The sequence below is a fragment of the Aotus nancymaae genome, unplaced genomic scaffold (assembly GCF_030222135.1).
Source record: "Aotus nancymaae isolate 86718 unplaced genomic scaffold, 86718_ANA_hifiasm-v0.15.2.pri h1tg000058l, whole genome shotgun sequence".
Lineage (NCBI taxonomy): Eukaryota > Metazoa > Chordata > Mammalia > Primates > Aotidae > Aotus > Aotus nancymaae.
Genome location: NW_026988472.1, coordinates 9,554,015 through 9,581,020, shown reverse-complemented (window position 1 = coordinate 9,581,020; position 27,006 = coordinate 9,554,015). Strand labels below are relative to the sequence as shown.

The 27,006-nt window shown below is 40.6% G+C and overlaps 1 protein-coding gene across 1 annotated transcript in view; it reads left to right on the top strand.

Annotated features, from left to right (window-relative positions):
* Positions 1-5,759: 5,759 nt before the first annotated feature.
* Positions 5,760-27,006, top strand: part of CLCN5 (chloride voltage-gated channel 5) — a 166,882-nt gene continuing 145,635 nt past the window's right edge. Inside the window, exons 1-3 of the mRNA XM_012471577.3 lie at positions 5,760-5,956; positions 6,577-6,655; positions 8,320-8,463. Coding sequence (XP_012327000.2) covers positions 8,448-8,463 — 16 coding nt within the window. The 5' untranslated portion in view covers positions 5,760-5,956; positions 6,577-6,655; positions 8,320-8,447. The remainder of the gene's footprint in view (positions 5,957-6,576; positions 6,656-8,319; positions 8,464-27,006) is intronic.

The window sequence follows — 27,006 nt, the reverse complement described above, 5'->3', positions numbered from 1 at the left end:
TGGTTCAGAGAAACCACTACCACTATTCCACTGCGCTTTAACTCCTCTATGGAACAGAAGTCTATACAGAGCTGATGAACTTACAAGTGAGAGATCTTCAAATCCTCAAAAACATTCCCTAAACAAACCCTCATATCTGCTGCCTTAGAATAGTAGGAACTCTAGCTAGACTTGGACTTCTCTCACATAGAGGGCAGCAGACTGACGTGGTTTTTTTTTTTTTTTTTGAGATGGAGTCTTGCTTTATCATCGAGACTGGAGTGCAGGGATGTGATCTTGGCTCACTGCCATCTCCACCTCCTGGATTCAAGCAATTCTTCTGCCTCAGCCTCCCGAGTAGCTAGGACTGCAGGTGTGCACCACCATGCCTGGCTAATTTTTTGTATTTTTAGTAGAGATGGGGGTTTCACCATGTGGGCCTGGCTGGTCTCGAACTTCTGACTTCAAATGATCTACCTGCCTCTACCTCCCAAAATGCTGAGATGATAGGCATGAGCTATCGTACCTGGCCTGACATGGAATTTTTAAAAATTAAAATTTCTCATCAAAGCCAGTTGTCAAAAATTATCCTTCAATCAAACACTATTCTTGTTTTCCTATATTACTTTTAAAGATATATAACTGAATGGGTAATACATGTCCATGGCACAAAATTAAGAAGGTACATAGCTCTACATCCACATACTGTATTGTAGAGAATTTTGAGTAAAACACATAAAAAGCTTTCTCATTCTTTTTTTTTCTTTTTGAGATGGGGTCTCATTTTGTTGTCTAGGCCAGAGTGCAGTAGTGCAATTGAGGCTCACTGTAGCTTTGAACTCCGAGACTCAAGTGATCCTCCCATCTCAACCTCCTGAGGAACTGGGACCACAGGTGCACTACCACACCTGGCTAATTTTTGTATTATTTCTAGCGAAGGTTCTCATATTGCCCAGGCTGGTCTTGAATCCCTGGGCTCAAACGATCCTCCGACTTTGGCCTCCCAAAGTGCTGTGACTATTGGTGTGAGCCACCGCATTTGGCCTCTCATTCTTTTTTTTTTTTCCTATTGGAGAGATGCACCATTATTTATTTGATCAGTCCCCTATTGAGGGACATCTGGTTGCTTCCCAGTTTTTATTATTACAAACAATGCTACAGTGAATAACCTTGTTCATATAACATTTTATACCCATGCAAACATAACTGAAGGAGAAATTTCTGGAAATGGAATTTTGGGATCAAAGTCTTATATATTTGTAATTTTCATAGCTATTGCAAAATTGCCTTCAATGGACTAATTGCACTCCCACCAACAATTTATGAAGGGACTTACCCTCCCACCCCTGTTTTGTCAATACAGTGTATTATGATTATTATTATTTTTCAGGCAGTCTTACTGTGTTGCCCAGGCTGGAGTGTAGTGGTGTGGTCTCAGCTCACTGCAACCTCTGCCTCCCAGGTTCAGACGATTCTCCTGCCTCAGCCACCCGAGTAGCTAGGATTACAGGCGTGCACCACCACACCTGCCTAATTTTTGTATCTTCAGTAGAGATGGGATTTTGTCACACTGGCCAGGCTGGTCTGGAACTCTTGGGCTCAAGCGATCTGCCCATCTTGGCTTCCCAAAGTGCTGGGATTACAGGTGTGAGCCACTGTGCCCGGCCAACACAATGTATTATAAATATTTAAAACTTTGTCAATAGTGTCTCATGGTAGCTTTTATTAGTATTTCTCCGATTATGAGGTTAGCTATCCGTTTTTGGTACAGAAGCCATTTGTTAATTTTGATACCCTGCTCTCTAGGCACAGGGAAATTACAAATGACTTCAGATCACTTTATTATCAGGATTTCCTAACCTACTGTTTTGATAGATCCCCTGAGCTAGAGAACTTTGTTCATTTTCTTTTATTGTGCCCCATTTTTTTCCCATGCATTTCTTAGGCACTCGGGAAATTTTACTTTAAAATCAGTATCTCGAGGGCTAGCACAATGGCTAGCATAATAGTAAGGGCTCAAAAAATGTGAAACAAATACATTAGAACCATACCAGAAACATTCACTTACTACTGTACCTGGCTATGTACTCATCTAACTATTTGCCTCTATTTGCAATGCCAATTTAAAAATGAAAGTTAAAGCTGCATTTAGACATGATACTTTAGGTGTCACTGTGATCTATTGTTCTAAAGGCTTTTCTTTTGCAATATTAAGTCTAAAATGCTATCTTTTATTATACAGAGAAGTTCCCTGCTTTTTTAAAAATAAGCTTTAAGATCACAATTTACTCTTTGCTTTATAAGAACTGAAATGGCTCTTGACCTATTAACAGTTTGTTGACCATCATGGGAGGTGGGGTGGTAACATCTTTTCAATTTTTTCCAGGCTAGGAGGAGGACAGCAGAGGACTCATTATGTTGATCTATCTTCACTTTCTTGGCCAAACCCACTCATGACCATGGGCACAGACACATGAGACACCTGGCTGGATTTCTCTAGAGAGTGGTCTGAGCCATGGAAAAGAAAATGAGTTAACAGAATCTGTACCTCTTGATTGAACTGTAAACTCTGCCTCATTAGCACCACACTCTCACCACTTCGCTTGGGAAGGTATTGTTGTATAGGCATTTATACAAGTAGCTTCTGAAAAACTTGGGGATCCAAAGGCTGAAGGAGTCTTGTTCATCATCATTATCATCATCAATAGTAATACAAGCTAACATTTATTAAGTGCTTAATCTGTTCTAACTGTTCTGCATCTATTAATACATTTAATCCTATCATCCCATTTTATAGATAAGAAACCCAAAACAGTGAGGTTAGATGAGTTGAGCAAGGTGACACAGTTAGTAATTATGATTGGCCAGCCTAGGCAGCCTGGCTCCAGTACTCATTCCCTGTTGTATTTTGCAGTTCGAAAAAAAAATTAAATGTTCTTTTTTTGAAATGCACATTTTTGGCGGGGTAAGGGGAAATTTGGTCCCCAACTGGAGCCCTCCAGGCTGTCACGGTCAGTGGCGACACCAAGTGGTAATCTGGGTGTACTGCAGCCATCTCATAACTTCCAATCCCCCGCAACTCCTTGCTTCCTCCCACCCGCTCCCACTCCCTCCTCAGCTCTCCCAAATAAACCCCTGTGTACTCCAAGTAAAGCAAATATGTTTGCTCTGCAGAGGCAGCTTCGTGACATGTCTCCTTCGAGCCAGACTGCCATCCTTCAACCCGTTTTTTCTTGTATCAGAGGAAGAGGTGTCCAAGGTTAGCTTGTGTTTTAAATCTCATTTCTCTCCCCTCAATTATTTCACTCCATTAGTTACCCCTCCTTTTCTTGCCTCTTTTTTGTGTGTATGTGAGATAGAGTTTCGCTCTTGTGGCCCAGGCTGGAGTGCAATGGCGTGGTCTCCGCTCACTGCAACCTCCGCCTCCTGGGTTCAAGCAATTCTCCTGCCTCAGCCTCCCGAGTAGCTGGGATTAAAGGTGCCTGCCACCACGCCTGGCTTATTTTTGTATTTTTAGTAGAGATGGGGTTTATCATGTTGCCGAGGCTGGTGTCCAACTCCTGACCTCAGAATATCCATCCTCCTTGGCCTCCCAAAGTGCTGGGATTACAGGTGTGAGCCACAGTGCCCGGCCTCTTGCCTCTTTATTGTTGATTTCACCAGTAGTTTTTCTGCTTGATCTACATATGAGCTCCAGTTTCTTCTACTTCAATGACAGAAAAAAAAAAATCAAGCAAACAAACAAACCTCTCTTTGAACAATTACTCTAGATTCACTTTTTAAAAGATGAATTCCAAAAAGGGGATTGCCTTGCTCAGAAACCTCAATTCTTCCTCAGTCACTTTCTGAATTAAGTACAAGTCTTAGTCCAATATTCAGGATCCTCCAAAATTGGGACCCAATTTACCTTCTGGGTATTGTCTTCCACAATTCCCCTGCACTTCCCTACCCTAAATTTCAACCACTTAAGGCTATTCACGGGTCCTCGCATAAAACTTCTTGTCTGCTCACCTTTGCCAATGGTGTTACCTCCACTTGGATTTACTTTTATTAAAGGCCTGTACTGATTCTTTCTAGTCATTTGTGGCTATCTCACACACTATGAGAGCCTGAAGGAAGAGATTGTTACCAGCTCAGAAAGCAAAAATTATTTTGGACTGAGAAAACAAAAATCCGGCCATTCATCAGGCTGGAATAACACACAGATAAAGCCAGATGCAAATTTAACAGAGAACAATATTTCTCTGGAGGACATATTGCAGCTGTGAAGTACTAACGATATTTTTATTTCAGTGACCACCACTTTTTTATTCACTGAGAGACTTTGTTCTCCAAAATCATAGATTATCAGAAACTTTTCTGCTTGAAATCGTATCAGTAAGAACGAAACATCCCACATGCATCTGGAGGACATAAGTTTCTTTGACACAGAGAAGCAGCCTCAATTTCCAACCCAGGTGCAGAGCTTCAGATAAGGGGTATCTGGACACAACATTCCACATCTATCTTTATTTTGTGGTTCCCAAGGAAACACAACTCTGGGTTCACTTTGCAGTCCAGACCTGATGGTGACCCCAAATGACAGTACTGCTTTGCTTTGAGCTTACCAAAACACTGCTTTGTTTAAAATTCTAAAATTCACCTAAGCTCCACTCTTCTCCCCAATCCTATAATGACTCTATGTTTTTCTGTTTGATGAGATGCCAACGGTTTCTCTGGTGTACAGTCTCTCATATTGCAATGGGTCAAAGCCTGACTATGTTGGATTACAGATTTTTCCCTGGTAGCCTTATGCTGATTGGGCTAGGATAGGGGTTTTTAAATCCCTGAACACTTAGCTTGTCCAAAGTAGCCATTCCAAATTGTTCACTGCAGTAGAGTATCCGGGTGCTAGATTACTTGGGTTAATCATAAGGATTCCAGTCTCAAGTCTGCCAAAAACTAATTAGCTGGATCATCTTAAGTGAGTCAATGCACCCCATTTGGTCTAAGTTTTCTCTTCTGCAAAACAGGGGGCTATTTCTTCCAAACCTAGAGTAAAGGCTTTGGAGTCAGACCTAAGTTGGATTCCCAGTTCTACCACTTACTAGTTCTGTGATATTTGCTTTCTGAGCCTCTGTTTTGTAATGATTAACATGGAGATAATACAGTACAGATAAATGCAGTATAGTTTTTGCAGTGTTGTTGGGAGCATCAAGTTGGCTGTTAAAAGCATCACTACGTTTGATCACTATTCCTATTGCTACTATTATAGGAGCTTGGACAAGTTACTTAAGCTTTTTGTGCCTGTGTATTCTTATGAGTAAAAACGGAGAAATACCCTTGTGGTTATTGTGAACATCAAATGAGATGAAAAAAGTAAAGGGCTTAGAAGAGTGCCTGTATATTAAGAAGAAGCTCAAATTATGTGATCTAATGTTATTAGTATTGGATTTCTACTAGTAATTACTCTGTGGGCCGTAAGCTCAGGATAGACAGTTTTATTCTAAGGACAACCCATGTCCCTCAGCAAAAAGGCACTGCAGGCTGGAAATAGTGAAACACAATGGGCATTGCGTTTTCAAAGGCAACTGACACGCCCAGCACTGGATTAGGTAGGACCAGCCCGCCCAGTCCTCATTAAATATGGCAGCGAGCGGGGCTGACTTACTGCGGCTGCGCAAATTGAAACTCCTCCCGGCAGCTCCTCCCCGGCGGGCGTCCCCTCACCTTCGCTGGGCGGAGGCGCCGGGTGTGAGCCCGCCGTGGCGCGCACGCGCAGACGCCGGTTGGGCTGAGACGATACTTACGAGGCGCCCTGTCACATGAGCCGCGCGCCCGCTTCGCTCCCCCTCCTCCCAGGCTGGGCTGTGTGAATGAAGCTCTGCCGGCTACGTGGGGCGCTCGCTCAACTTGGTGTCCTGGACGCCAGAGCCGACCGAGCGCGCTGCCCACCGGCGGCGGACACGGGCTCCGTCGCTCCGGACCTCAGCGACAGGTAAAGGCAAACGGGCTGTCCCTTCCCCAGCAGGTCCTTGGCGGGCCGCTGGCCCCCGGCCCACCCCCGGAGCACCCACTAAGCTCAGCGACACAGGGGAAGCGCAACCCTGCTGGCTTGGCCCCCAGGAGATAGGGCTTCCCAGTTCCTGGCGGCGGCAGCCCGGCGCTCGGAGGAGGTAGACAGGCTAGTTCCAGCCAGTGCGGAGCGGCGTCTTCCCGGGAGCCCAACCCTGTTCTCGGAGAAGGGTCCCTGGGCTGCCCGAGCGAAGTTTCCTTGCGGAGAGGCGCCAAGCCCGCCCCGGTTTTGAATCGGAGTGGTTAGCAGCCTGCGTTCCCTTTCCTGGACTGGGGTAGGGTGACTTAGGCTGGCAAAACTCAGCCGAGGCCCGACTCTTCTCCCTCCGGCTCTGGACTTGCCGCTCGTTTTGTATGGGTCTTAGCGAAGTGGAGAAACTTAGCAAGGTGGAGAAAAGTAGTTGCTGCTCTGTTTTCCTTTTGCCACTTAACGCGCGTAGCTGGTTCTCTCCAAAATTTCGAGCCTTGCTCTTGAGCGCCTTGACCCATACGGGAGAACTTTACCTTTACATTGACGCACGTTTCCTTTGATTAACATTTCAGAGCAAATCAGTTGCCGGGAGTTCCAAGCGAAGTTGTACCTGTGCCCGCGCGATAATAACGTCAGTGGAAGCTGCCCCGGGTAAGTGAGGGAAATCTAGAAGTTTGGAGCATAAAAAACCAGTACAAAGCCGCTTTACATAAACTTCGTACATTTATTAGCAACTGCTCGGATTTAACTTAAGAGCTGTTAAATTTCGCCTAGTTTTACGGGGCGCCGTTCATTACTTCTTAACTGCATGTGAAATAGGAAGAAAAAAAGGCAAACCAAAATAGACTGTCCCAGGTCTCATATAAGTCATCAGAGCGCTTTTTCCTGGTGAATTCACCCTGGGAGTTTGTGAGTTCCTACTTTTCTTGGACTTCGCCAACTTTTCCTTGTCCAAAGCACTGTCTTTTCTCTGTTGATGTTTTGGGACTTCTGTACACGTTAACCCTTACGTCATTAAAGAAGGCCATCACGTTGGCATTAGCCTTCAGTGTTTGTGCTTTAGCGCACTTAGTGGGTGGAGGTGTTGGTTGTATAAAAGATATGGAAATAATCTACTTTGATGTTGACCAGGTCAAAAAGGTGAAGACTTTTATAAAAACAAACAAACAAACAACAGATTGGCTTGTATGCTAAATAGGGAAGACCTGAGATCTTGTTTAAATGGACAAGCAGAGTGTTAAACCTCTAAATCAAACTAAGTCGTCAGACCCCTCATTTTGTCTCATTCCTAGCTCTTTTTATTTTTTCTAGACACGGATCTTGTTCTGTCGCCCAGGCTGGGCACAGTCTTGGCTCACTGCAATCTCCACCTCCCAGGTTCAAGCGATTCTCCTGCCTTGACCTCCCGAGTAGGTGGGATTATAGGCATCACCTGTAATTATAGTGTGCCATCATGCTCGGCTAATTTTTGTGTTTTTAGTAGAGATGGGGTTTCACCACGTTGGCCAGGCTGGTCTCGAACTCCTGACCTCAGGTGATGTGCCCTCTTCAGCCTCCCAAAGTGCTGGGATTACAGATGTGAGTCACCGAGCCTGGTCCCTAACTCTTTTAATGTCTTTGCAAATAGTATTGTCCTAAGACTGAATTTGAAGTTTTAACAATAGGATTAGCTGAATTAATTTGATTTTCTTTAAATTGGTATTCCATTTTTACATTTTTCTTCTTTGGTTCATTTACCCCCGATTATAAAAGCAATATATGCTCATTATATGAAATTTGCAAATGGTAGGAAAGTATAATGACGCAAGGAGAAAGAACTACCACTCAGAGGGTATCACTCTTCACTTTTTATTCTGTTTCCTTTTTTTCCCCTATACAAGATCTGTTTCCAAACTTTATTCATAAACTTTCTCTCCTTCTACTGATTTTTAAATGTAAAGTTGGGTATTTGGGGGTTGGTTAGGGCACTGGCTGTTAATGTTGCTCTTCAGTCTCCAAAGCATGAAACTTCAAGGTAGGAAAGGTGCTTATTGGTAATTTCATTCAGCAACTCATCAGCTGAAACTCAGAACTCATTTACTGAAGCTCCAGTGATTCATGCAGAATTGTACAGCATTGAGTGGCAACATTAACTCACTCCAGATCTCTCAATTTTCCCTCTCTTCAGAGATACCTTGCTGCTTAGAGGGAAACTTGACACTACCCGTGCCTGCATATCTTTGAAAGAGAAGTTCAGAGAGGGGCAGGAGATACTTTTCAATCATTTGAAATGTGTAGTTTCTTTTAGGTATTTATTTTTCTGTTTACATTTTCAGGTTTGGGGCTTTAGCACCTTGCAGAAAACAGAGCCACATAGCTCCCTTTCCATCAAATCTCCCTACAAAACTGAGAGGCTCTGGGAAACTCAGCCTGTGACCCCAGAGTGGGTGAAGATAGGATCAAGATGGCCATGTGGCAGGGTAAGAAATTAGTACTTATTCTTCTAACTGGTTTTTCCTCCTACTCTGTTCTCTACCCTCACCCAACTGTTTCCCACCCAGCCAATGGCAGGCAGCCAGCTGTTCTTTAATTTAACCCTTTGTCTTTGCAAGGACAAAACACATTAGTTTAAAAGAAGCTGCTGCTAACTATAAGTTCAAATTATTTAAAAGTGGGGTTGGAGGAGAAGTAGGAAAATGGCATGCCAGCAGCATTGAATAGAACTCCCTTCATTTAAACAAGTGCTCGTGGGGGGTTATAAGACAGGAGATAGGATTTTTTTTTTCTCATTTGTGTTTTTCATTTGTTTCTGGAACATTTCTATCATGATTCCCCACCATAAGGTGGGGGAGACAGATGTCAGTGCCTCTCCAGCTTCATTTTCCCAACAAAAACTTTCTTGTGAGTTACGCAGTTTGAAAGAACGTATTTAATGTTACAGTGTTTATATTTGATAGAATATAAACATTGAGAAGGAAAATGCCTATTTTTATATATGAACTACCTGAGAGCAAAGCTCAGGAGTATCTTAGCTGATGGATTACATCTCTCATGAACTTACGAATTCCTGCCACATACAAAATTGTTTTATTTTTAATGGGGTTGAGGCTTGTGCCCTTTGGAGGGTTTCAGAATCTCCAGGAGAATGTGGGATTTTTGTGGTTATGAAAAGTGAGTGTGGGTTTAAGAAATGGTAGACAAACATTGCCAAAATTGGCCTGTGACCCACAAAAAGTTAAAGACCCCTTAAATGGAGTAGAATGAAATAGCTTGAATATCTAGAAATATTCAGCAGGTTGGTTAGCTGGTTGTCTAATGTACCTTTTAAAAATGTTTCATTGTGTTGGTTATGACTTAGGCACACAAATGTAACAAGTAGTTTCCATGTATAAAGATTATCAATTTGAAGACATTTATGGAAATGAGATTTGGCCTGTATGCTTGCTTTGACTCACACAATGGGCATTTATCAAAAGCAATTTGGATATTCTTGCTTAAATCCTGAGGCATTCATTCAACAAACAAAATACAGAGATCAATAAGTTGCAGGATGCTGGAAGATTCCTTGCCATCTAAAGACAGACATATAAACAAATAATTTTGCCATGTTGAATAAGTGTTAGAATAGAGAGGTACAAAAAGCAAGGGAAGCCCAGTGAAAAGCTTGTTGAAGTCTGAGTTTTGAGCTGGTCTAAAAAAATGAGTAGGAGTTTGCCAGATGGGCAAATAAGAGAATTGCATTCTGGGCAGACAGAGCAGCACTGTTTGGGAAGTTCCAAGTTGCTCTGTTTGCCTCATGTGAGATGTGTAGGGGCACGACCTCAGACGAAGCAGGGAAGGTAGTTGGAGGCCAGATAATAAAGAGCCTTGTATGTTCTAGGAAGGATTTTACACTTTATCCTGAAGACAAAGATTCTAAACAGGGAAGTAACATAATCAGATTTTGTTTTAGAAAGATTACTTTGGCAGCAGTGCTGAGCTGGAGACGATGAAAACTGGGAGTCAGTCAGGAGGTTTCTGGAATACTTGAGGGGAGAGATGGTAAGGGTCTGAGCAGAAGCAAGGGCAGAAAGGTTAGAGAGAATGAGATTCTAGAATGTTCTGTGATTGGATGTGGCAAGAAGTGGGCCTGGATTAACTACCAGCTTGGGTGCCTGAGGGCCAGTGGTGCCATTCTCTGGGATGGGGAGCATGAGAGGTAGCTGAAGGGGATGGTGCACTGGATTTGGATGACCTGTTGGGGTTGAGACACCTGTGGGCTGTCAGGTCTATGTTTCAAAGACAGTTTTGAAACTCATAACTGAGGTTGGCACAGATGGGGATCTAAAGTTTTGTTCCTAATGGTGCATAAAGAGCTTGTATTTTTTTCTCTGTAGTTAATGGAAATGTCATTACCAGTTAATGATTTATTTTATAATAAAAACATCTTAATGTTTAACAACTCTTAATCAAAATGTCATATTTTCTTAGTAAATAATGTATTTTGCAAGCCCAGGCCCTGAAATCTGATGTGCTTAAAATTACATTGAAGTGAAACTTCATTTTTCTAGCATTAGTAAAGAGGGGTGTGTTCCATATAAGTAAGCTCTTTGGATAACTGTAGCTTATCCTTTGTTTTGGGCAACCTCTGAAGTAACAAGCAAAGTACAACGATAGTTTGGAAGCAGTGTGGTATGATAGTTAAATGTGTGGATCTGAGTTTCATTCCATTGGTTCTGTCACTTGTTAGATACGAGGCTTTGGGCAAGTCACTTAATCCCTCTGTGTACAAGTTTTCTCCTGTAAATGGAGATAGTAATATAACTCATCCCACTGCTAGGTATATAGCCGAAAGAAAGGAAATCAGTATTGTAAAGAGAGCTGCACTCCCATGTCTATTTGCAGCACTATTCACAATAGCCAAGATAGGAAGTCAACCTAAGTATCCATCACTGGATGAATGGATAAAGAACATGTGTTACAAATACTCAATGAAATATTAGTCAGCCATAAAAAGAATGAAATCCTGTCATTTGCAGCAACATGGATGGAACTGGAAGTCATTATGTAAGTGAAATAAACCAGGCACAGAAAGATAAATACCTCATATTCTCACTCATATGGGAACTAAAAAAATGTGGATCTCATGAGGGTAGAAAGTCGAATGCTGGTTTCCAGAGTCTGGGAAGGGAAGGAGGTTGGGGAATGAAAAGAAGTGGGTTAATGGGTATAAGCATACAATTAGAGAAAAGGAAAAAGTTCTAGTATTCAGTAGTACAGCAGGGGGACTACAGCTAACAATTTATTGTATATTTCAAAATGGCTTGAAAAAAATTGGAATGTTTTTAACACAAAGATAAATGTTAGAGGTGATGGATATCCCAATTACCCTGATTTGATCATTACACATTGTATACGTGTATCAAAATATCACATATGCCCCCAAAATATGTACAGCTATTATATATCAATTTTTGAAAAGAGGGAGAAGTAGAACACCTGCTAAACTTGCTGTAAAGACAAGTTAAACTAATATATGCAGAGCACTTGGAACATAGTAAATGCCATATAAGTATGTGCCTTTAATATAATAATAAGATATTATTGTTTAGCATATGATAAGTGCTCAGTAAAATTTAGCAATAGCTGTTATTACTACTACTGTCACTATTATTTTCCTATAACCTGGGGTGGGACTGGGACCTTGTTCTGTGGAGGTAATTTCAGATTGTCTTTGGAAGCCCTTCCCTGTGGTTGTCCATTTGGGTCTTCAAGTAGATGTTTACACTTGAAAAGATCCTTAGAAAACATCTAGCTCAATCCCTAGAGGTTAAGTGATAAGCCCAATGTTCAATAGGTAGCAGTTGATCCTAGAACTAGTATTAAGATCCAGGTCACCTAATTCCCTATTCCAGTATTCTTTCCATGGGCTCATGGAAGAGGGAATGCATGAGTCTGTTCTCAGCTCAAGGAAGCTTCTGAGTCAGTCTCTAGAGCTTGTGGAGGAACCCCAAGAACTAGAGGAACCCAAATCTCCTTAGTTTCTTGGGTCATTGCTGTCTGGTTCCTCCACGGGGAATTTGATCTGAATTCTCATACCTCTTAAATGGGGCTAGCATTATTATTTTGACTTCACTTAATGGAGTCCTCTAATTTATTTTCTGGCCACTTTAAACGGAGTGTACTGAGCATAATTTAATATTTTTGGTAACTCAGGGTTATCATTAATAACCTCCAGCCAGTTTGAGGTTGGAGACTTGTGTTGTCAGGTGTTATTTATGTATTCCATTAACATTTATTGAACACCAGTTGTGCAGCAGGCACTCTGCTGGACCCTAGAGACGCAATGGTCAGTGGAAACAGGTATGGTCTCTGCTATCATGGAGCTTATCAACCAGGATAAAAGTAGCACTTCAAATTAATGAACTGATGTATTTAACAAATGTGCTGAAGTAATTTGGAAAAAATGACAGCATAAATTTAGAAGGATTAATATGTTTCTTATTAAAGGAGGGGATATCAGAATTACCTGTGGTGCTTTAAAAAAATATTCCTACTCAGGTCCCCATTCCCCTAGATTGTGATTTAGTCATAAGACCTGAGCATTTAAAGAAGCTCTATGAGCAATTCTGTTGTGCAATCCTGTTTGAGAGCTGCTGCAATAAATAAAGGTTGTTTTTTTTTAAGAGAGGGTAATGATAAAGGAACTCAAAAAATATGGAAGACTATATATAGGGAAGATATTTGTATGTATATTATCAAAGGTAGAATAATAAGGAAAAAGACTGATATAATCAATTATATGAAAATTTAAAATTTCTGCACAAACCATAAATAAAGTTAATGAGAAAACTAGAAACAATTGCAGCAAGATTCATTATCTGAAACACAAAGACTTAACAGGGCGATAAGAAAAAAGCAACGATTTTACTAGAAAAATGTACAAAGGACAAGGGAAAATGTGCAAAGGAAAATACATCAAAGAAGAAATGCAAATGACCAGTAAACATGTATCTCAGTAGTAGTCAAATAAAGGGGAATTAGAATGGCATACCATTTTCTCCAGTATAATTTGCAAAGATTAAAAAGGAATGACAGAACTCACTGTTGGCAAAGACACAAGGAAGCAGATGTTCTCATACACTTGTGGTGGGAGTGTCAATTTGGCAATATTTATTAAAAGCTTTAAAAAATGTGTTTACCTTTTGACCCAGCATTTTATTTTCTTGGAATTTATCCTAAGGAAGTAATTAAGAGTGTGCACAAAGATGTATCAATAAGGATATTAATTGCAGCACTTTCTATAATGGGAAAAATTGAAAACACTTGCATTTTGATGCATCTATACAATGGAATACAGTAATTACTGAAAATAATAATGTAGAGTTCTATTTATTAACGTACAAATAGGTTCATGACATAATGTTAAACCCAGGGGTCATGGAGTGGGGGAGCAGGGGAAAGCAGATTCCAAGCTGTCGATACAGTCATCCCTCCATGTACTCGGGGGATTTGAAGATCCCAAATATACAAAAATCCTAGCATACTCAGGTCCTGCAGTCAGCCCTGCAGAACCTGCATATAGGAAAACTTGACCTTCCATATTCATGGGTTTCATATTCTGGGATTACTGTATTTTCCATCTGGGCATTTGGTTGAAAAACATCTGCATGTAAGTGAACCTGTGCAGTTCAAACTCGTATTGTTCAAGAGTCAACTGTTGCTGGAAGTATGGACTCTGGGCTTTCACCTGAATTCAAATCCCAGCTACACCTTTATCAGCTGTATGCTGTTGGGTATGTTACTTGTCTTAATGTTCCTTGATTTCCACATTAGTAAAATAGGGATAAAATAGTAGTTAACCTAATAGTTCCTATCTAGTGTGCCCAAAGATCACCTGGGGATCTTTTCAAACTTCCCAAGCCCAGGCCTCACTGAGCCTAGTTAAATCTGAATCTCTGGGGCTGGGACATAGAACAGAATTGTTGAAGTTCTCCAGATGATTCCAATGTGCAATCAAGTTTGGGAAAGCTGAGCAGTTGTTGAGGGGATTGTTGAAGGGATTAAATGAGAAAATCACAGTGCCTGTTATGTGGTAAGTACTCAATACATGATAACTATTATTGTTGCCATTTTAAAATTATTAATAGTATGATCCCATTGTAATATATGTGTTTGTGTCCATGTATGGATAGTATGAAGCAAAGTCCGAGAGGATATATACAAAAGTATTTTAAAAAGGAGATTATAGTTGACTTTATTTTTACTTATATCTTTCCATTTTTCTGTAAATAACATGGATTGTTAATTTTAAAAAGTATCATTTCTGAAGGAAACATCAGATATATGTACCCAGCTTTATATACTAAGATATTTATAGTGAAAAACTGAAGACATAGTTTTCATAGTAGGGGAATGTAAGTAAATTATAGTAGTTCCGAACAGTATGTCTGGCCATTAAAAGTCAAGACTAGCTGGGTGTGGTAGCTTACACGTGTAATCCCAGGACTTTCAGAGGCCAGGGCAGGAGGATTGCTTGAGTTCAGGAGTTCAAGACCAGCTTTGGCAACATACACTCCATCCCTACTAAAAATAAAGAAAATTAGCCAGGCATGGTGGTGCATGCCTGTAGTCCCAGATATAATGGGAAAGTATGGGATTATCCTCTCTCTCTCTCTCTCTCTCTTTTTCTCTCTTTCTGCCTTTGTTTTTGTTTTTGTTTTTTTGAGACAGGGATTCCCTCTGTCATCCAGCCTGGAGTGCAGTAGTGGGATCTTGGCTCATTGCAACCTCAAACTCCCTGGCTCAAGCGATCCTCCCACTTCAGCCTCTTGAGTAGCAGGAACTACAGGCATGTACCATTACACTTGGCTAATTTTTATAGTGCTTGTAGAGACAGGATTTTGCCTTGTTGCCCAGGCTGGTCTCAAACTCCTGAGCTCAAGCAATCCACTTGTCTTGGCCTCCCAAAGTGCAGGGATTACAGTTGTGAGCCATCATGCCTGGACCCATCTCTCTCTTTTTAACTCAAGTGTGGGTTCATGTATCTGTGTTTACATGTTACATATACACTTATGAAATGAAGATAGATACAGAAATAAAGAAAGTGATCCAAAGTTGTTACACTGGCTGTCTCTAGGTGATAGGAAAGTTACTTTTACTCTCTTTTTTAAAAAATATACTTTTATTTATTTTCAGTTTTATACAATGAATATATATAACTTTTATAACCAGAAAACAAGTTATTTGAAAATGAGATATAAGAGTGAATCAAGTTCTGTGGGTAAAATGCTGTCAAGTAGCATCATGTACTACAGACAAATCTCTGGTGAAAGGAAGGGTCAATCGATGTGGTAAGCTTCCTTATTAGTTTGTTTAATAAATTGCCACAGCCATCTCATCTTTCAGCAACTACCACCCTGGTTAGTCACCAGCCATCAACATTGAGGCAAGGCCCTCCACCAGCAAAAAGATTATGAATTGCTAAAGGCTCAAATGATTGTTAACATTTTTTACCAATAAAGTATTTGAAAGTTAAGGTATGGGCCGGGCGCGGTGTCTCACGCCTGTAATCCCAGCACTTTGGGAGGCCATGGCAGGTGGATCACCTGAGGTCAGAAGTTCGAGACCAGCCTAACAAACATGGTGAAACCCCATCTCTACTAAAAATGCAAAAGTAGCCAGGTGTGGTGGTGCGCGCCTGTAATCTCAGCTACTCAGGAGGCTGAGGCAGGAGAATTGCTTCAACCCGGGAGGTGGAGCTTGCAATGAGCTGAGAGCATGCCACTGTACTTCAGCCTGGGCAACAAAAGCAAAACTCTGTCTCAAAAAAAAGTTAAGGGAACGTACATTGCTCTTTTAAACATAATGTTATTGTACACTTAATAGACTACAGTAAAGGGTAAACCTAACTTTTATGGGCACTCGGAAACCAAAATATTTGTTTGACTCAGTTTATTGTAATACTCGCTCTATTGTGGTGGTCTGGAACAAAGCCTGCAATATTTCCAAGATATGCCTGTAATTTAAAGTGTGAAAAAAACTAGATAAATTTGGAATTTTTTTATTGCCAAAAAAAAAGTCAGTAGACTCTCAACAAGTACCTGGCAGCAAGGAGCACAGCATATATGGTCCCCTGGACAACTGCTTCAGCCACTCTGTGTCCCCACTCTACCTTCCAACAAAAGTGTGAAAGAGAAGAAACCAGGCCCCTGAGGGTTTGGTGAGAGCAGGTTTTTTGCTATTAATACTTGCTCAAGTACCTCAAGTACTCTTGTACTTTTTGGCTGTCTCTCCCATTGACTACAAAAAACTCTTTTGGAAGATTGTGCAAAAGATGAGAAATGGCACTGCATCTAATGTACAGGTTGCAGAATAAGGTGAGGAGGCTAAGTGCGAAAATAAGGCGGAGGAAAATCATAATAAAATAGTTGCAATGAGAAACAGTTCTGCTTCAAATTGAAAGGAAGTGTATGTTTTGACTGTGCAGATTTTTCTTGGCACATCGCAGTGTATTTGTAAACACTCTACTGATTTAGCCAACACATGGGGGGTGGGGAGCAAGAGGGAGCCTCACAAAGCAGTCAGTGAATTGACGAGAAAGCTTCAGTGTGAAATCTGGGTAGCCGTGTGGCTTGCTAATTGGACCACTATCACCTAAGAGAAGCCATCTGGTCCTGCCTGTTGACTGAGACAAAAGTAGGTAACTCTTGAAAGGAAGTCAGGTTGTTAGAGCAGGAATAAAGAAGCAGGCAGCCCCTCCCACCCCACCCCTTTTCCTCTATCTGGCACAGTGCTTCACCTACAGCAGATACTCAAGAAATGAGTTCTTTGTCAGTTGAAAAAATAAAGAAATAAATAAAAATTTTTTAAAAAAGAAATGAGTTCTTTGTCTCTGTTTGCCTTTTGCCTTTCTGTAACTCTTCAGGGTGAGAAATTGGTGGGGGATGGATTCTGATGGAAGGCATTGCATAGAGTGTAAACGAAAACCTTTCAAAAAAATTATTCTCTGAGAGTCAGTTATTCTTTCCTAAGCACACAGTTGTGGAGGGAGCACAGGTCTTGGAGTGTGATACACCTGGATCTGAACTCAGGTCTGCCATTTGGTAGCCAAAGTTATCTAAACTCCAAAAGCCTCAATTATCATATCTGGGTCAAGTGTCATGTCTGGAGACAAACTCCCTGGATTTATATCCTGACTTTGTCACTGCTAGCCATGTGACTTTGGGCAGGTTATTTAATCTCTTTGTGCCTTACCTTCTTCATCTGTAGAATGGGGTTAATACTAATACCTACTCAGGATTATTGGGAGGATGTAGCAAGTGAATACAAATGCAGTAAAACACTTGCAAATGCTGGCCTTTACTATTATAATATGTGAACGGTTATGATAATATTTACTGCACATGCTTCTACATGAGAGTCAGATAGTCATCAAAATGCCTGGCCCATTGTAGCTGTTCTGATTGAATTATAAATTCTGGCATGAAAAATAAAATTAGGTATATTATTAAAGAGAAGTTTTTAAACTGGAAGGGATCTTCAGAGGTGATCTGTTTCAGATGTATAATCTTGCAAAGGATGAAACTGAGGCCCAATGAGACTTATTTTAGGCTACATAGCTGTCACATGGTACCCAGACCCAGGAGTAGACCCCGGAGCTCCTGATAATCAGTGCTGCCCAGCTCACTCTTTCAGTCTGTCTACCTATTTAGTCCTATTGCATTGCACTGCCTTCCCCACACTTGGATATCTTACAGTTTTCCGTTGAATCTTAGTCTTTTCCTACTATGCTTTACTGCTACCCTGAAAAGTTTAGCTTCTTTTCCCTCCTCTCAAAAATAGTTTTTTCATTGAGGCTTCCAGGATGGTTTTTTCCCCCCTTCTCACTATGTTAGCTTATGAAATAAACTATATGTTCTTATTATTTAACCAGAATTATGATTCATAGCTTCCTGTTTCATGTAATGCTGTTCTGTGTGTCAAGGGTTGGGGGAGGTGGGACTAGAAAGTTTCACTATTGGTGGCAATGAATGCCAGATTCTTCTTCTTCTCTTTCCTGCCTTCTGTTAACTACCCAGTATTTATAGACCTCCAGTCAGGCCAAAGAAGCTGTTCAGGAGTTAACAGTATGAAGTATCTCCCTTAGTAATGGCATACTTTAATGATTTTCAACCCAATACCATTTTGGCATTAGGTGGTATTTTAATGTATTTATTTAGGATTTCTGCCCTGACTGCATCCAAGAGGAATATAGAACAGCATAGAAATTAAAACATAGAGTGATTATTCCTATTGAAGTTAATAGGGAAAAACAAGAGAAAAAAAGAAGAAAAAACATAGAACGATTAGAAATAAATTCAGGACAGGGACCACCCAGTGGAAATGAAATAGATATTACTAGACATGTGAGATACTAGACACTGAAGTTTTCTCTTTCTTTTCTTCTGTGTCCTCCCCTCCCAAAAATAAGCGCACTAAGTCACGTCATTAACAACTTTTCAGATGTCAGAAAAAAACCCTGTGCTGAATCTTCTGGTCCTTCCACCGCCCTCTCTTTGGTCTGGCCTTACCTGTGGCCACCTGTGACTCAGCACTGAATATTCCCGGGTTGAAATCATAATCTTTCCTATTTAGCTTTGAGAATGGTGAGAGACAGGTAGGCAAGGGAGTTCTTGCCATCCAAATTCTCAACACTGTCAAGCTGTTCTTTTCCTTGGGTCTTGCACCCCAGTAATACATCATAATAACAGACTTGCCTTACCTTACATTTCTCCATATACAATACATTTCTCTGTTTTGAATAATTGTACCACCATGGACCCAGATGTCAAAGCCCATATTCCAAGAGGCACCATACATTCCTTCCTCCCCTTTACCTGCAGTCTGCCCCTGGTGGCCTAGATCATTTTAGTAGGTAGCATTTCTAGCAAGCACCTGCTTACCTTTCAGCAATGAGCTTTTCCTGAAGCCTCCCCCATCTTCTGGTAAAACTAGCCTCTGGATCTATTGTATGGACCTTGAGGGCATTGACTGCACTTGTTCAATATTTTTGTTCTCACGTCTGCTGTGTGCCAGGCAGGCACTGCATTGAGTGGATGCTGAGGTTATAGCAGTGAACACAAAAGTCATGACCCCTGCCCTTTGAAGCCTTGCAGTCTCATGGGGGAGTTGGAGTGCAAACAAATATACAGATATTTCCTTATAAAGTATTGTGAGTGCTAGGAAAGTCAAGTCGTATGAAAAAGAATAGTAAAGACTGAATTTATAGAGAGAAGAAGGAAATGGGAGGAAGTGACAAGTTCATCTGAGACTTGAAAGATGAGGAGGAGTTATCCAGGCAAAAAGTTGGGGGAAGAGCATCCCAGGCAGAGGAGACAAACTGGAAATTTCTGAGGTGGGAAGAATCCCTGGGTCCTTTCCCAGCATGGTCCACTGCAGCTGGACCATAGTGAATGAGGCATAAAGAGGCACATGATAAAATTGGAAAGGTGGGCAGGGGACAGATCACACAGGTTTTGTAGGCCATGTTACCAAGTAACCAACATGAAAGCCTTGGAGATAGATTGGATGTGGCAGAGCAGAGTGACCAGTGAATGAGTGGGGAGTGTGTCATTCATCTTCTCATACCAAATACCTGGCAGAGAGTACCCAGCACATAGTATGTGCTCATTGAATCTTTGTTTAATGAGTAATAACTGCCCTGCCCTCCTACCTGGATTGCCATGGAGATGAAATGTGAGATAAGGTATGCTAAGGTGCTTTGCAGAATAATTCACTAGGTTATATGCAGTGATGCTTACAGGTCATCACTGTCACTAGGAACCACGTCCCCCCAACCCCATTCTCTGTTAGATTAGCAAAATCTTTCAATTAGGTCATTCCATGCCATGAATATGCTGATGTACTATGTTCTTACGTATTCAGTGTGTCTCTTTTATCAATGCCTTTAGCTAATTATGGGTGAGCGGAAACTACCTTATATCACACCATTATGTGGCACTCCTGGTGTCAGAAACAATTATGGGTAGTGGTGACAGGAGCAGTATAGCTTTCTCTCCTATGGTAAATTCACTTCTAAATCTCTCAACCTTGTAGTATAGTTTGAAGTCAGGTAGCGTGATGCCTCCAGCTTTGTTCTTTTTGCTTACGATTGTCTTGGCTAAATAGGCTCTTTTTTGGTTCCATATGAAATTTAAAGTAGGTTTTTTTTTTCCTAATTCTGAGAAGAAAGTCAATGGTAGCTTGAGGGAGATAGCATTGAATCTATAAATTACTTTGGGAAGTATGGCCATTTTCATGATATTGATTCTTCCCCATGAGCATGGAATGTTTTTCCATTTGTTTGTGTCCTCTCTTATTTCCTTGAGCAGTGGTTTGTAGTTCTCCTTGAAGAGGTCCTTCACATCCCTTGTAAGCTATATTCCTAGGTGTTTTATTCTCTTTGCAGCAATTATGAATGGGAGTTCCCTCATGATTTGTCTATTATTGGTGTTAGGAATGCTTGTGATTTTTGCACATTGATTTTGTATCCTGAGACTTTGCTGAAGTTATTTATTAGCTTAAGAAGATTTTGGGATGAGACGATGGGGTTTTCTAGACAGTCATGTCATCTGCAAACAGAGACAATTTGACTTCCTCGCTTCCTATTTGAATATCCTTTATTTCTTTCTCTTGCCTGATTGTCCTGGCCAGAACTTCCAATACTATGTTGAATAGGAGTGGTGAGAGAGGGTATCCTTGTCTTGTGCCGGTTTTCAAAGGAAATGCTTCCAGCTTTTGCCCATTCAGTATGATATTGGTTGTGGGTTTGTCATAAATAGCTCTTATTATTTTGAGATACATTCCATCAGTACCTAGTTTATTAAGAGTTTTTAGCTTGCAGGGGTGTTGAATTTTATTGAAGGCCTTTCTGTATCTATTGAGATAATCATGTGGTTTTTGTCATTGGTTCTATTTATGTGATGGATTACATTTATTGATTTGTGTATGTTGAACCAGCCTTGTATCCCAGGGATGAAGCTGACTTGATCGTGGTGGATAAGCTTTTTGATGTGCTGCTGGATTAGGTTTGCTGATATTTTTATTGAGGATTTTTGCATCAATGTTCATCAGGGATATTGGCCTGAAATTTTCTTTTTTTGTTGTTTCTCTGCCAGGTTTTGGTATCAGGATGATGCTGGCCTCATAAAATGAGTTAGGGAGGAGTCTTTTTTTTTTTTGTTTTGTTTGGAATAGTTTCAGAAAGAATGGTAGCAGCTCTTCTTTGTACCTCTGGTAGAATTCGGCTGTGAATCCATCTGGTCCTGGGCTTTTTTTTGGTTGGTAGGCTGTTAATTATTGCCTCAATTTCAGAATTTGTTATTAGTCTATTCAGGGATTTGACTTCTTCGTGGTTTAGTCTTGGGAGGGTGTATATGCCACATATTTCTCCATTTCTCCTAGATTTTTTAGTTTATTTGCATTAAGGTGTTTATAGTATTCTCTGATGGTAGTTTGTATTTCTGTGGGATCAGTGGTGATATCCCCTTTACCATTTTTTATTGTGTCTATTTGATTCTTCCCTCTTTTCTTCTTTATTAGTCTGGCTAGTGGTCTATCTATCTATTTTGTTAATCTTTTCAAAAAAAGCCAGCTCCTGGATTCACTAATTTTTTTTTTAAAAGGATTTTTCATGTCTCTATCTCCTTCAGTTTTACTCTGATGTTAGTTATTTCTTGTCTTCTGATAGCTTTTGCATTTTTTTGCTCTTGCTCCTTTAGTTCTTTTAATTGTGATGTTAGGGTGTTGATTTTAGATCCTTCTTGCTTTCTCTTGTGGGCATTTAGTGCTATAAATTTTCCTCTAAACTATACTACAAGGCTACAATAACCAAAACAGCATGTACTGTTACCAAAACAGATACATAGACTGATGGAACAGAACAGAGGCCTCAGAAATAATGCCACACATCTACAACCATCTGATCTTTGACAAACCTGACAAAAACAAGCAATGGGGAAAGGATTCCCTATTTAATAAATGGTGTTGGGAAAACTGGCTAGCCACATGCAAAAAACTGAAACTGTACCCTTCTTTACACCTCATACAAAAATTAACCTAAGATGGAATCAGGACTTAACTGTAAGACCTAAAACCATAAAAACCCTAGAAGGAAACCTAGGCAATACCATTCAGGACATAGGCATGGGCAAAGACTTCATGACTAAAACACCAAAAGCAATGACAACAAAAGCTAAAATTGACAAATGGGATCTAATTAAACTAAAGAGCTTCTGCATATCAAAAGAAACTATCATCAGAGTGAAGAGGCAACCTACAGAATGGGAGAAAATTTTTATAATCTGTCTATCTGACAAAGGGCTAATATCCAGAATCTACAAGGAACTTAAACAAATTTATGAGGAAAAAACAACCCCATCAAAAAGTGAGCTAAGGATATGAACAGACACTTCTCAAAAGAAGACATTTATGTGGCCAGCAAACATGAGAAAAGCTCATCGTCACTGGTCAGTAGAGAAATGCAAATCAGGCCAGGCGTGGTGGCTCACACCTATAATCCCAGCACTCTGGGAGGCTGAGGTGGGCGGATCACCTGACATCAGTAGTTCAAGACCAGCCTGACCAACATGGTGAAACCCTGTCTTTAAAAAAAAAAAAAAAAGAGAGAAATGCAAATGAAAACCACTGTGAGATACCATTTTATGCCAGTTAGAATGGTGATCATTAAAAAGTCAGGAAACAACAGATGCTAGAGAGGATGTGGAGAAATAGGAATGCTTTTACACTGTTGGTGGGAGTGTAAATTAGTTCAATCATTGTGGAAGACAGTGTGGCGATTCCTCAGGGATCTAGAACCAGAAATACCTTATATCCCAACAATCCCATTACTGGGTATATACCCAAGGGATTATAAATCATTCTACTATAAAGACACATGCACACATATGTTTATTGCAGTACTATTCACAACAGCAAAGACTTGGAACCAACCCAAATGCCCATCAGTGATATACTGGATAAAGAAAATGTGGCACATATACGCCATGGAATTCTATGCAGCCATGAAAAAGGATGAGTTCATGTCCTTTGCAGGGACATGGATGAAGCTGGAAGCCATCATTCTCAGCAGAGTAATACAGGAACAGAAAACCAAATACTGCGTGTTCTCACTCATAAGTGGGTGTTGAACAATAAGAACACATGGACACAAGAAAGGGAACATCACACACGGGGGCCTGTCAGGGGGTCGGGGACTAGGGGAGGGATTGCATTAGGAGAAATACTTAATGTAGATGATGGGTTGATATGTGCAGCAAACTACCATGGCACGTGTATACCCATGTAACAAACCTGCACGTTCTGCACATGTATCCCAGAACTTAAAGTGTAATAATTAAAAAAAAAAATCTCTCAACCTATATAATTCATTATTTAGGAGCTGGATTAATACTGAGGAATAGCACCCTCTGAATTTGCATTTGGTTGGTGGCAAGGCTAATCATATCAGGATGTGGTCGCTACCAATTATGGCACTTGGTTTTCTAGACTGTTAAATAAAAGACGTAACAAAATGACTAGTGTCTTACTATTTTTATGTTAAATATTTTTTCCCTATTTAAGCTGCAGGAACTTCAGATGATTGACTTAAAAGCCCAGCTCTGTGTACTGTTGGTAGGCATACAGGTTGGTAGAATCCATTAGAGGGCAGTTTGAAAGACCTTTTCAAAATGTTGTATTTGTACACCTTTTGTCCCAATGAATCTGTTCTCAGAAGGAACTGCATAAAGGTCACTTGTTGCAAGGATGTTTGTTGCCTTCTTGTTGCCATCTTTTTACTATCAACAGTCTCATTAATGTCCAGCATGAGAGAGCAGTCATGTTAATTATGGTATTTACATACTATGGAATGCTCTTCATTTCATTGTCAACGGTAAAGTAGCCTGGATGTGGTGGTTCACGCCTGTAATCCTAGCACTTTAGGAAGCTGAGGTGGGAAGATAGCTTGAGGTCAGGAGTTTGAGGCTGTAGTGAGTTATGATCGTGCCACTGCACTCTAGACTGGGTGATAGAGTGAGACCCTATCTCAAATAAGAAAATAAAACAGTAAAGTAGATCTATGTATAGTGACAGGGAATGGTGTTCAAGATAAATTTTTAAGTGAAAAAAGGGGTGCAGAATGGTATATATTGTAGGATCCCAGTTGTACAACACAAAGAAGAGAGCTATTATAGAATAGATATAAGAGTTCATATATATGTGTTCTTGCATATGCTTAGAAAATTTCTAGGATGACGCATGTGCAAGAAATAGTTGTCAGTTACCTTGGAGATTAGAGGTGGCAGGGCTAGGGGTTTTAGTTTTCACTGGACACCTTTCTGTACTGCCTGACTTGTTTGCAATAACTTGGAAAACCTTCAAATACTAAAATTTAAATAAACACTGTACCTCACTAGATTCTTTCCTTGACAATTTATACTAAGAAATAAAAGGAACATTCATGGTTGAGGTGAGAGATCAGGTCTGAAGCACAGGAGGCTGAGTCTGATAAAATCAAGGGTCTTTAAAAGCTACCAAGGAATCATTGTGGCCAGAGGACTTGGAGAGATGTTGCTTTGTTAAAGCATAATGCTAAGAAAATAAGTAAGATTAAATTGGGTAAAAATTAGTTTTTTTTGATGAAACAATTGTAATCATATCATTAGTTTTGCTTTTTGGGTATTTTAATACCTAAATAGCATAATAATTGTATTCCAGACTACAATTTCAAAATTAAATGTTTCAATGTCTAGAATAATAGCTGTTATTCTTGTTCAATTTGTTTAAATATTGTAAGTGAATGCTAAGCTACAATTTCTTGAGCTTTTTACTTAAGGACCTGAGGAAAAATGCAAGTATAATCTTATGCTTGAAGTAGAGAAGATATAAATTGCCTAACATTTACATTATAAAGTTTGGATTAAGTTAAATCTTCAAATTCTTCAGGCTGCTTTTAGCTTACTCTCCCCCTAAAAAGAGGGCTTTTATCTGAGATACAAGAAGTCAAATGGTTCTCTGTCAGAATGTCTTCTTGGTTTGGCATAATGAAGAGTTCCTTCACCCGTTCGTGGATGTTCAGTGACAAGAGTCACTATCCTGCATTAAGTTACCTTGGTTCTCTAACATTTGGGGTTTTAGCCAGGAGATAGGTGGTAGAACACAACACAGGTTTTACTCTAGGATATTGATGGAGAAAGGGTGGTAGAGACTGGAGTAATGGGAACGATTGTGGGAAAGGAGAAAGCTATGTAATTTCAGGCTGTCAATAGGGGTAGAAAGAGTGGAATCATAAAGAATGCAACTTTTAAGATACTTTTCTGGTTGTGGGAACCAGAATATGAGGAGCTACCTGGAGTTTGGTTTGCAATTGAACCTAGACCTGGAGGTTATGCCTAGAAAATGAGGCAGAAAGGGCTGGGCACGGTGGCTCACGTCTGTAATCCCAGCACTTTGGGAGGCCTAGGCCAGTGGATCACTTGAGGTCAGGAGTTTGAGACCAGCCTGGACAACATGGTGAAACGTCTCTACTAAAAATACAAAAATTTGCTGGGTGTGGTGGTAGGCACCTGTAATCCCAGCTACTTGGGAGTCTGAGGCAGGAGAAACACTTGAACCTGGGAGGCAGAGGTTGCAGTGAGCCGAGATCACGCCATTGCACTCTAGCCTGGGCAACAGAGTGAGACTCCATCACAAAAAAAAAAAAAAAAAAAGGAGAGAGATCCAAGATGGCTGATCACTAGCAGCTTGGGCTCGTAGATCCCAGTGAAAGCGCAGAGAACGAGAGGACGCCACACTTTCAGACGAATATTTGTTGCTCACGGACCAGGAGATTCCCAGCAGAGGAGCCCCACGTGTCGCCAGGGCGACTCTTGTGGCCGGCGCGGCGGTTTTGCTGGTGCCTTAGCGCGCCAGTTTTTGGTGCAGAGTCTGGAGATTCCCGGGCAGAAAAGCACCATCAATCTTAACACCGCTGTTTTGGCCGGCGCAGTGGATTGCTCAGATTTCGGTGCTGGGAATCAACAAGTTGGACGTCTGCTCAGAGACCTAGTTAGAAAGTCGGTATTACAAAGATGACAGACGGATAAATATATAATGAAGGGAAGAAACCAGCCTAAAAAGGCAGAGAATACTCAAAATTAGAATGCCTCTCCCTCTACAGGGGATCACAATTCCTCATCAGTAATGGAACAAGGCTTAATAGATTACGAGTGTGTTCCAATAACAGAAGCAGGTTTCAAAACGTGGGTGATAAGAAACTTCTGTGTATTAAAAGAACTTGTTCTAACCCAATGCAAAGAAACTAAGAACCTTGAAAAAAGGTTTGACGAAATGTTAACGAGGATGGACAATTTAGAGAGGAATATAAGTGAATTGATGGAGCTGAAAAACACAACGCGAGAACTTCGCGAAGCATGCACAAGTTTAAACAGTCGAATTGATCAAGTAGAAGAAAGGATATCAGAAGTCGAGAACCAGCTCAGTGAAATGAAACGAGAAGACAAGATTGGGGAAAAAAGGATGAAAAGGAATGAGCAAAGTCTCCAGGAAATATGGGACTATGTGAAAAGACCTAATTTACGTTTGACAGGTGTACCTGTATGTGATGAAGAGAATGAATCCAAGTTGGAAAATACTCTTCAGGATATCATTCAGGAAAACTTTCCCAACCTGGCAAGGCAGGGTAATATTCAACTCCAGGTAATACAGAGAACACCACAAAGATATTCTTCAAGAAGACCAACCCCAAGGCACATAATTGCCAGATTTATTAGGGTTGAAATGAAGGAGAAAATACTAAGGGCAGCCAGAGAGAAAGGTCAGGTTACCCATAAAGGGAAACCTATCAGACTTACAGCAGATCTCTCAGCAGAAACCCTACAAGCCAGAAAAGAGTGGGGAGCAATATTTAACATCCTTAAAGAAAAGAACTTTCAACCCAGAATTTCCTATCCAGCCAAACTAAGCTTTATAATCGAACGAAAAATTAAATCCTTTGCGAACAAACA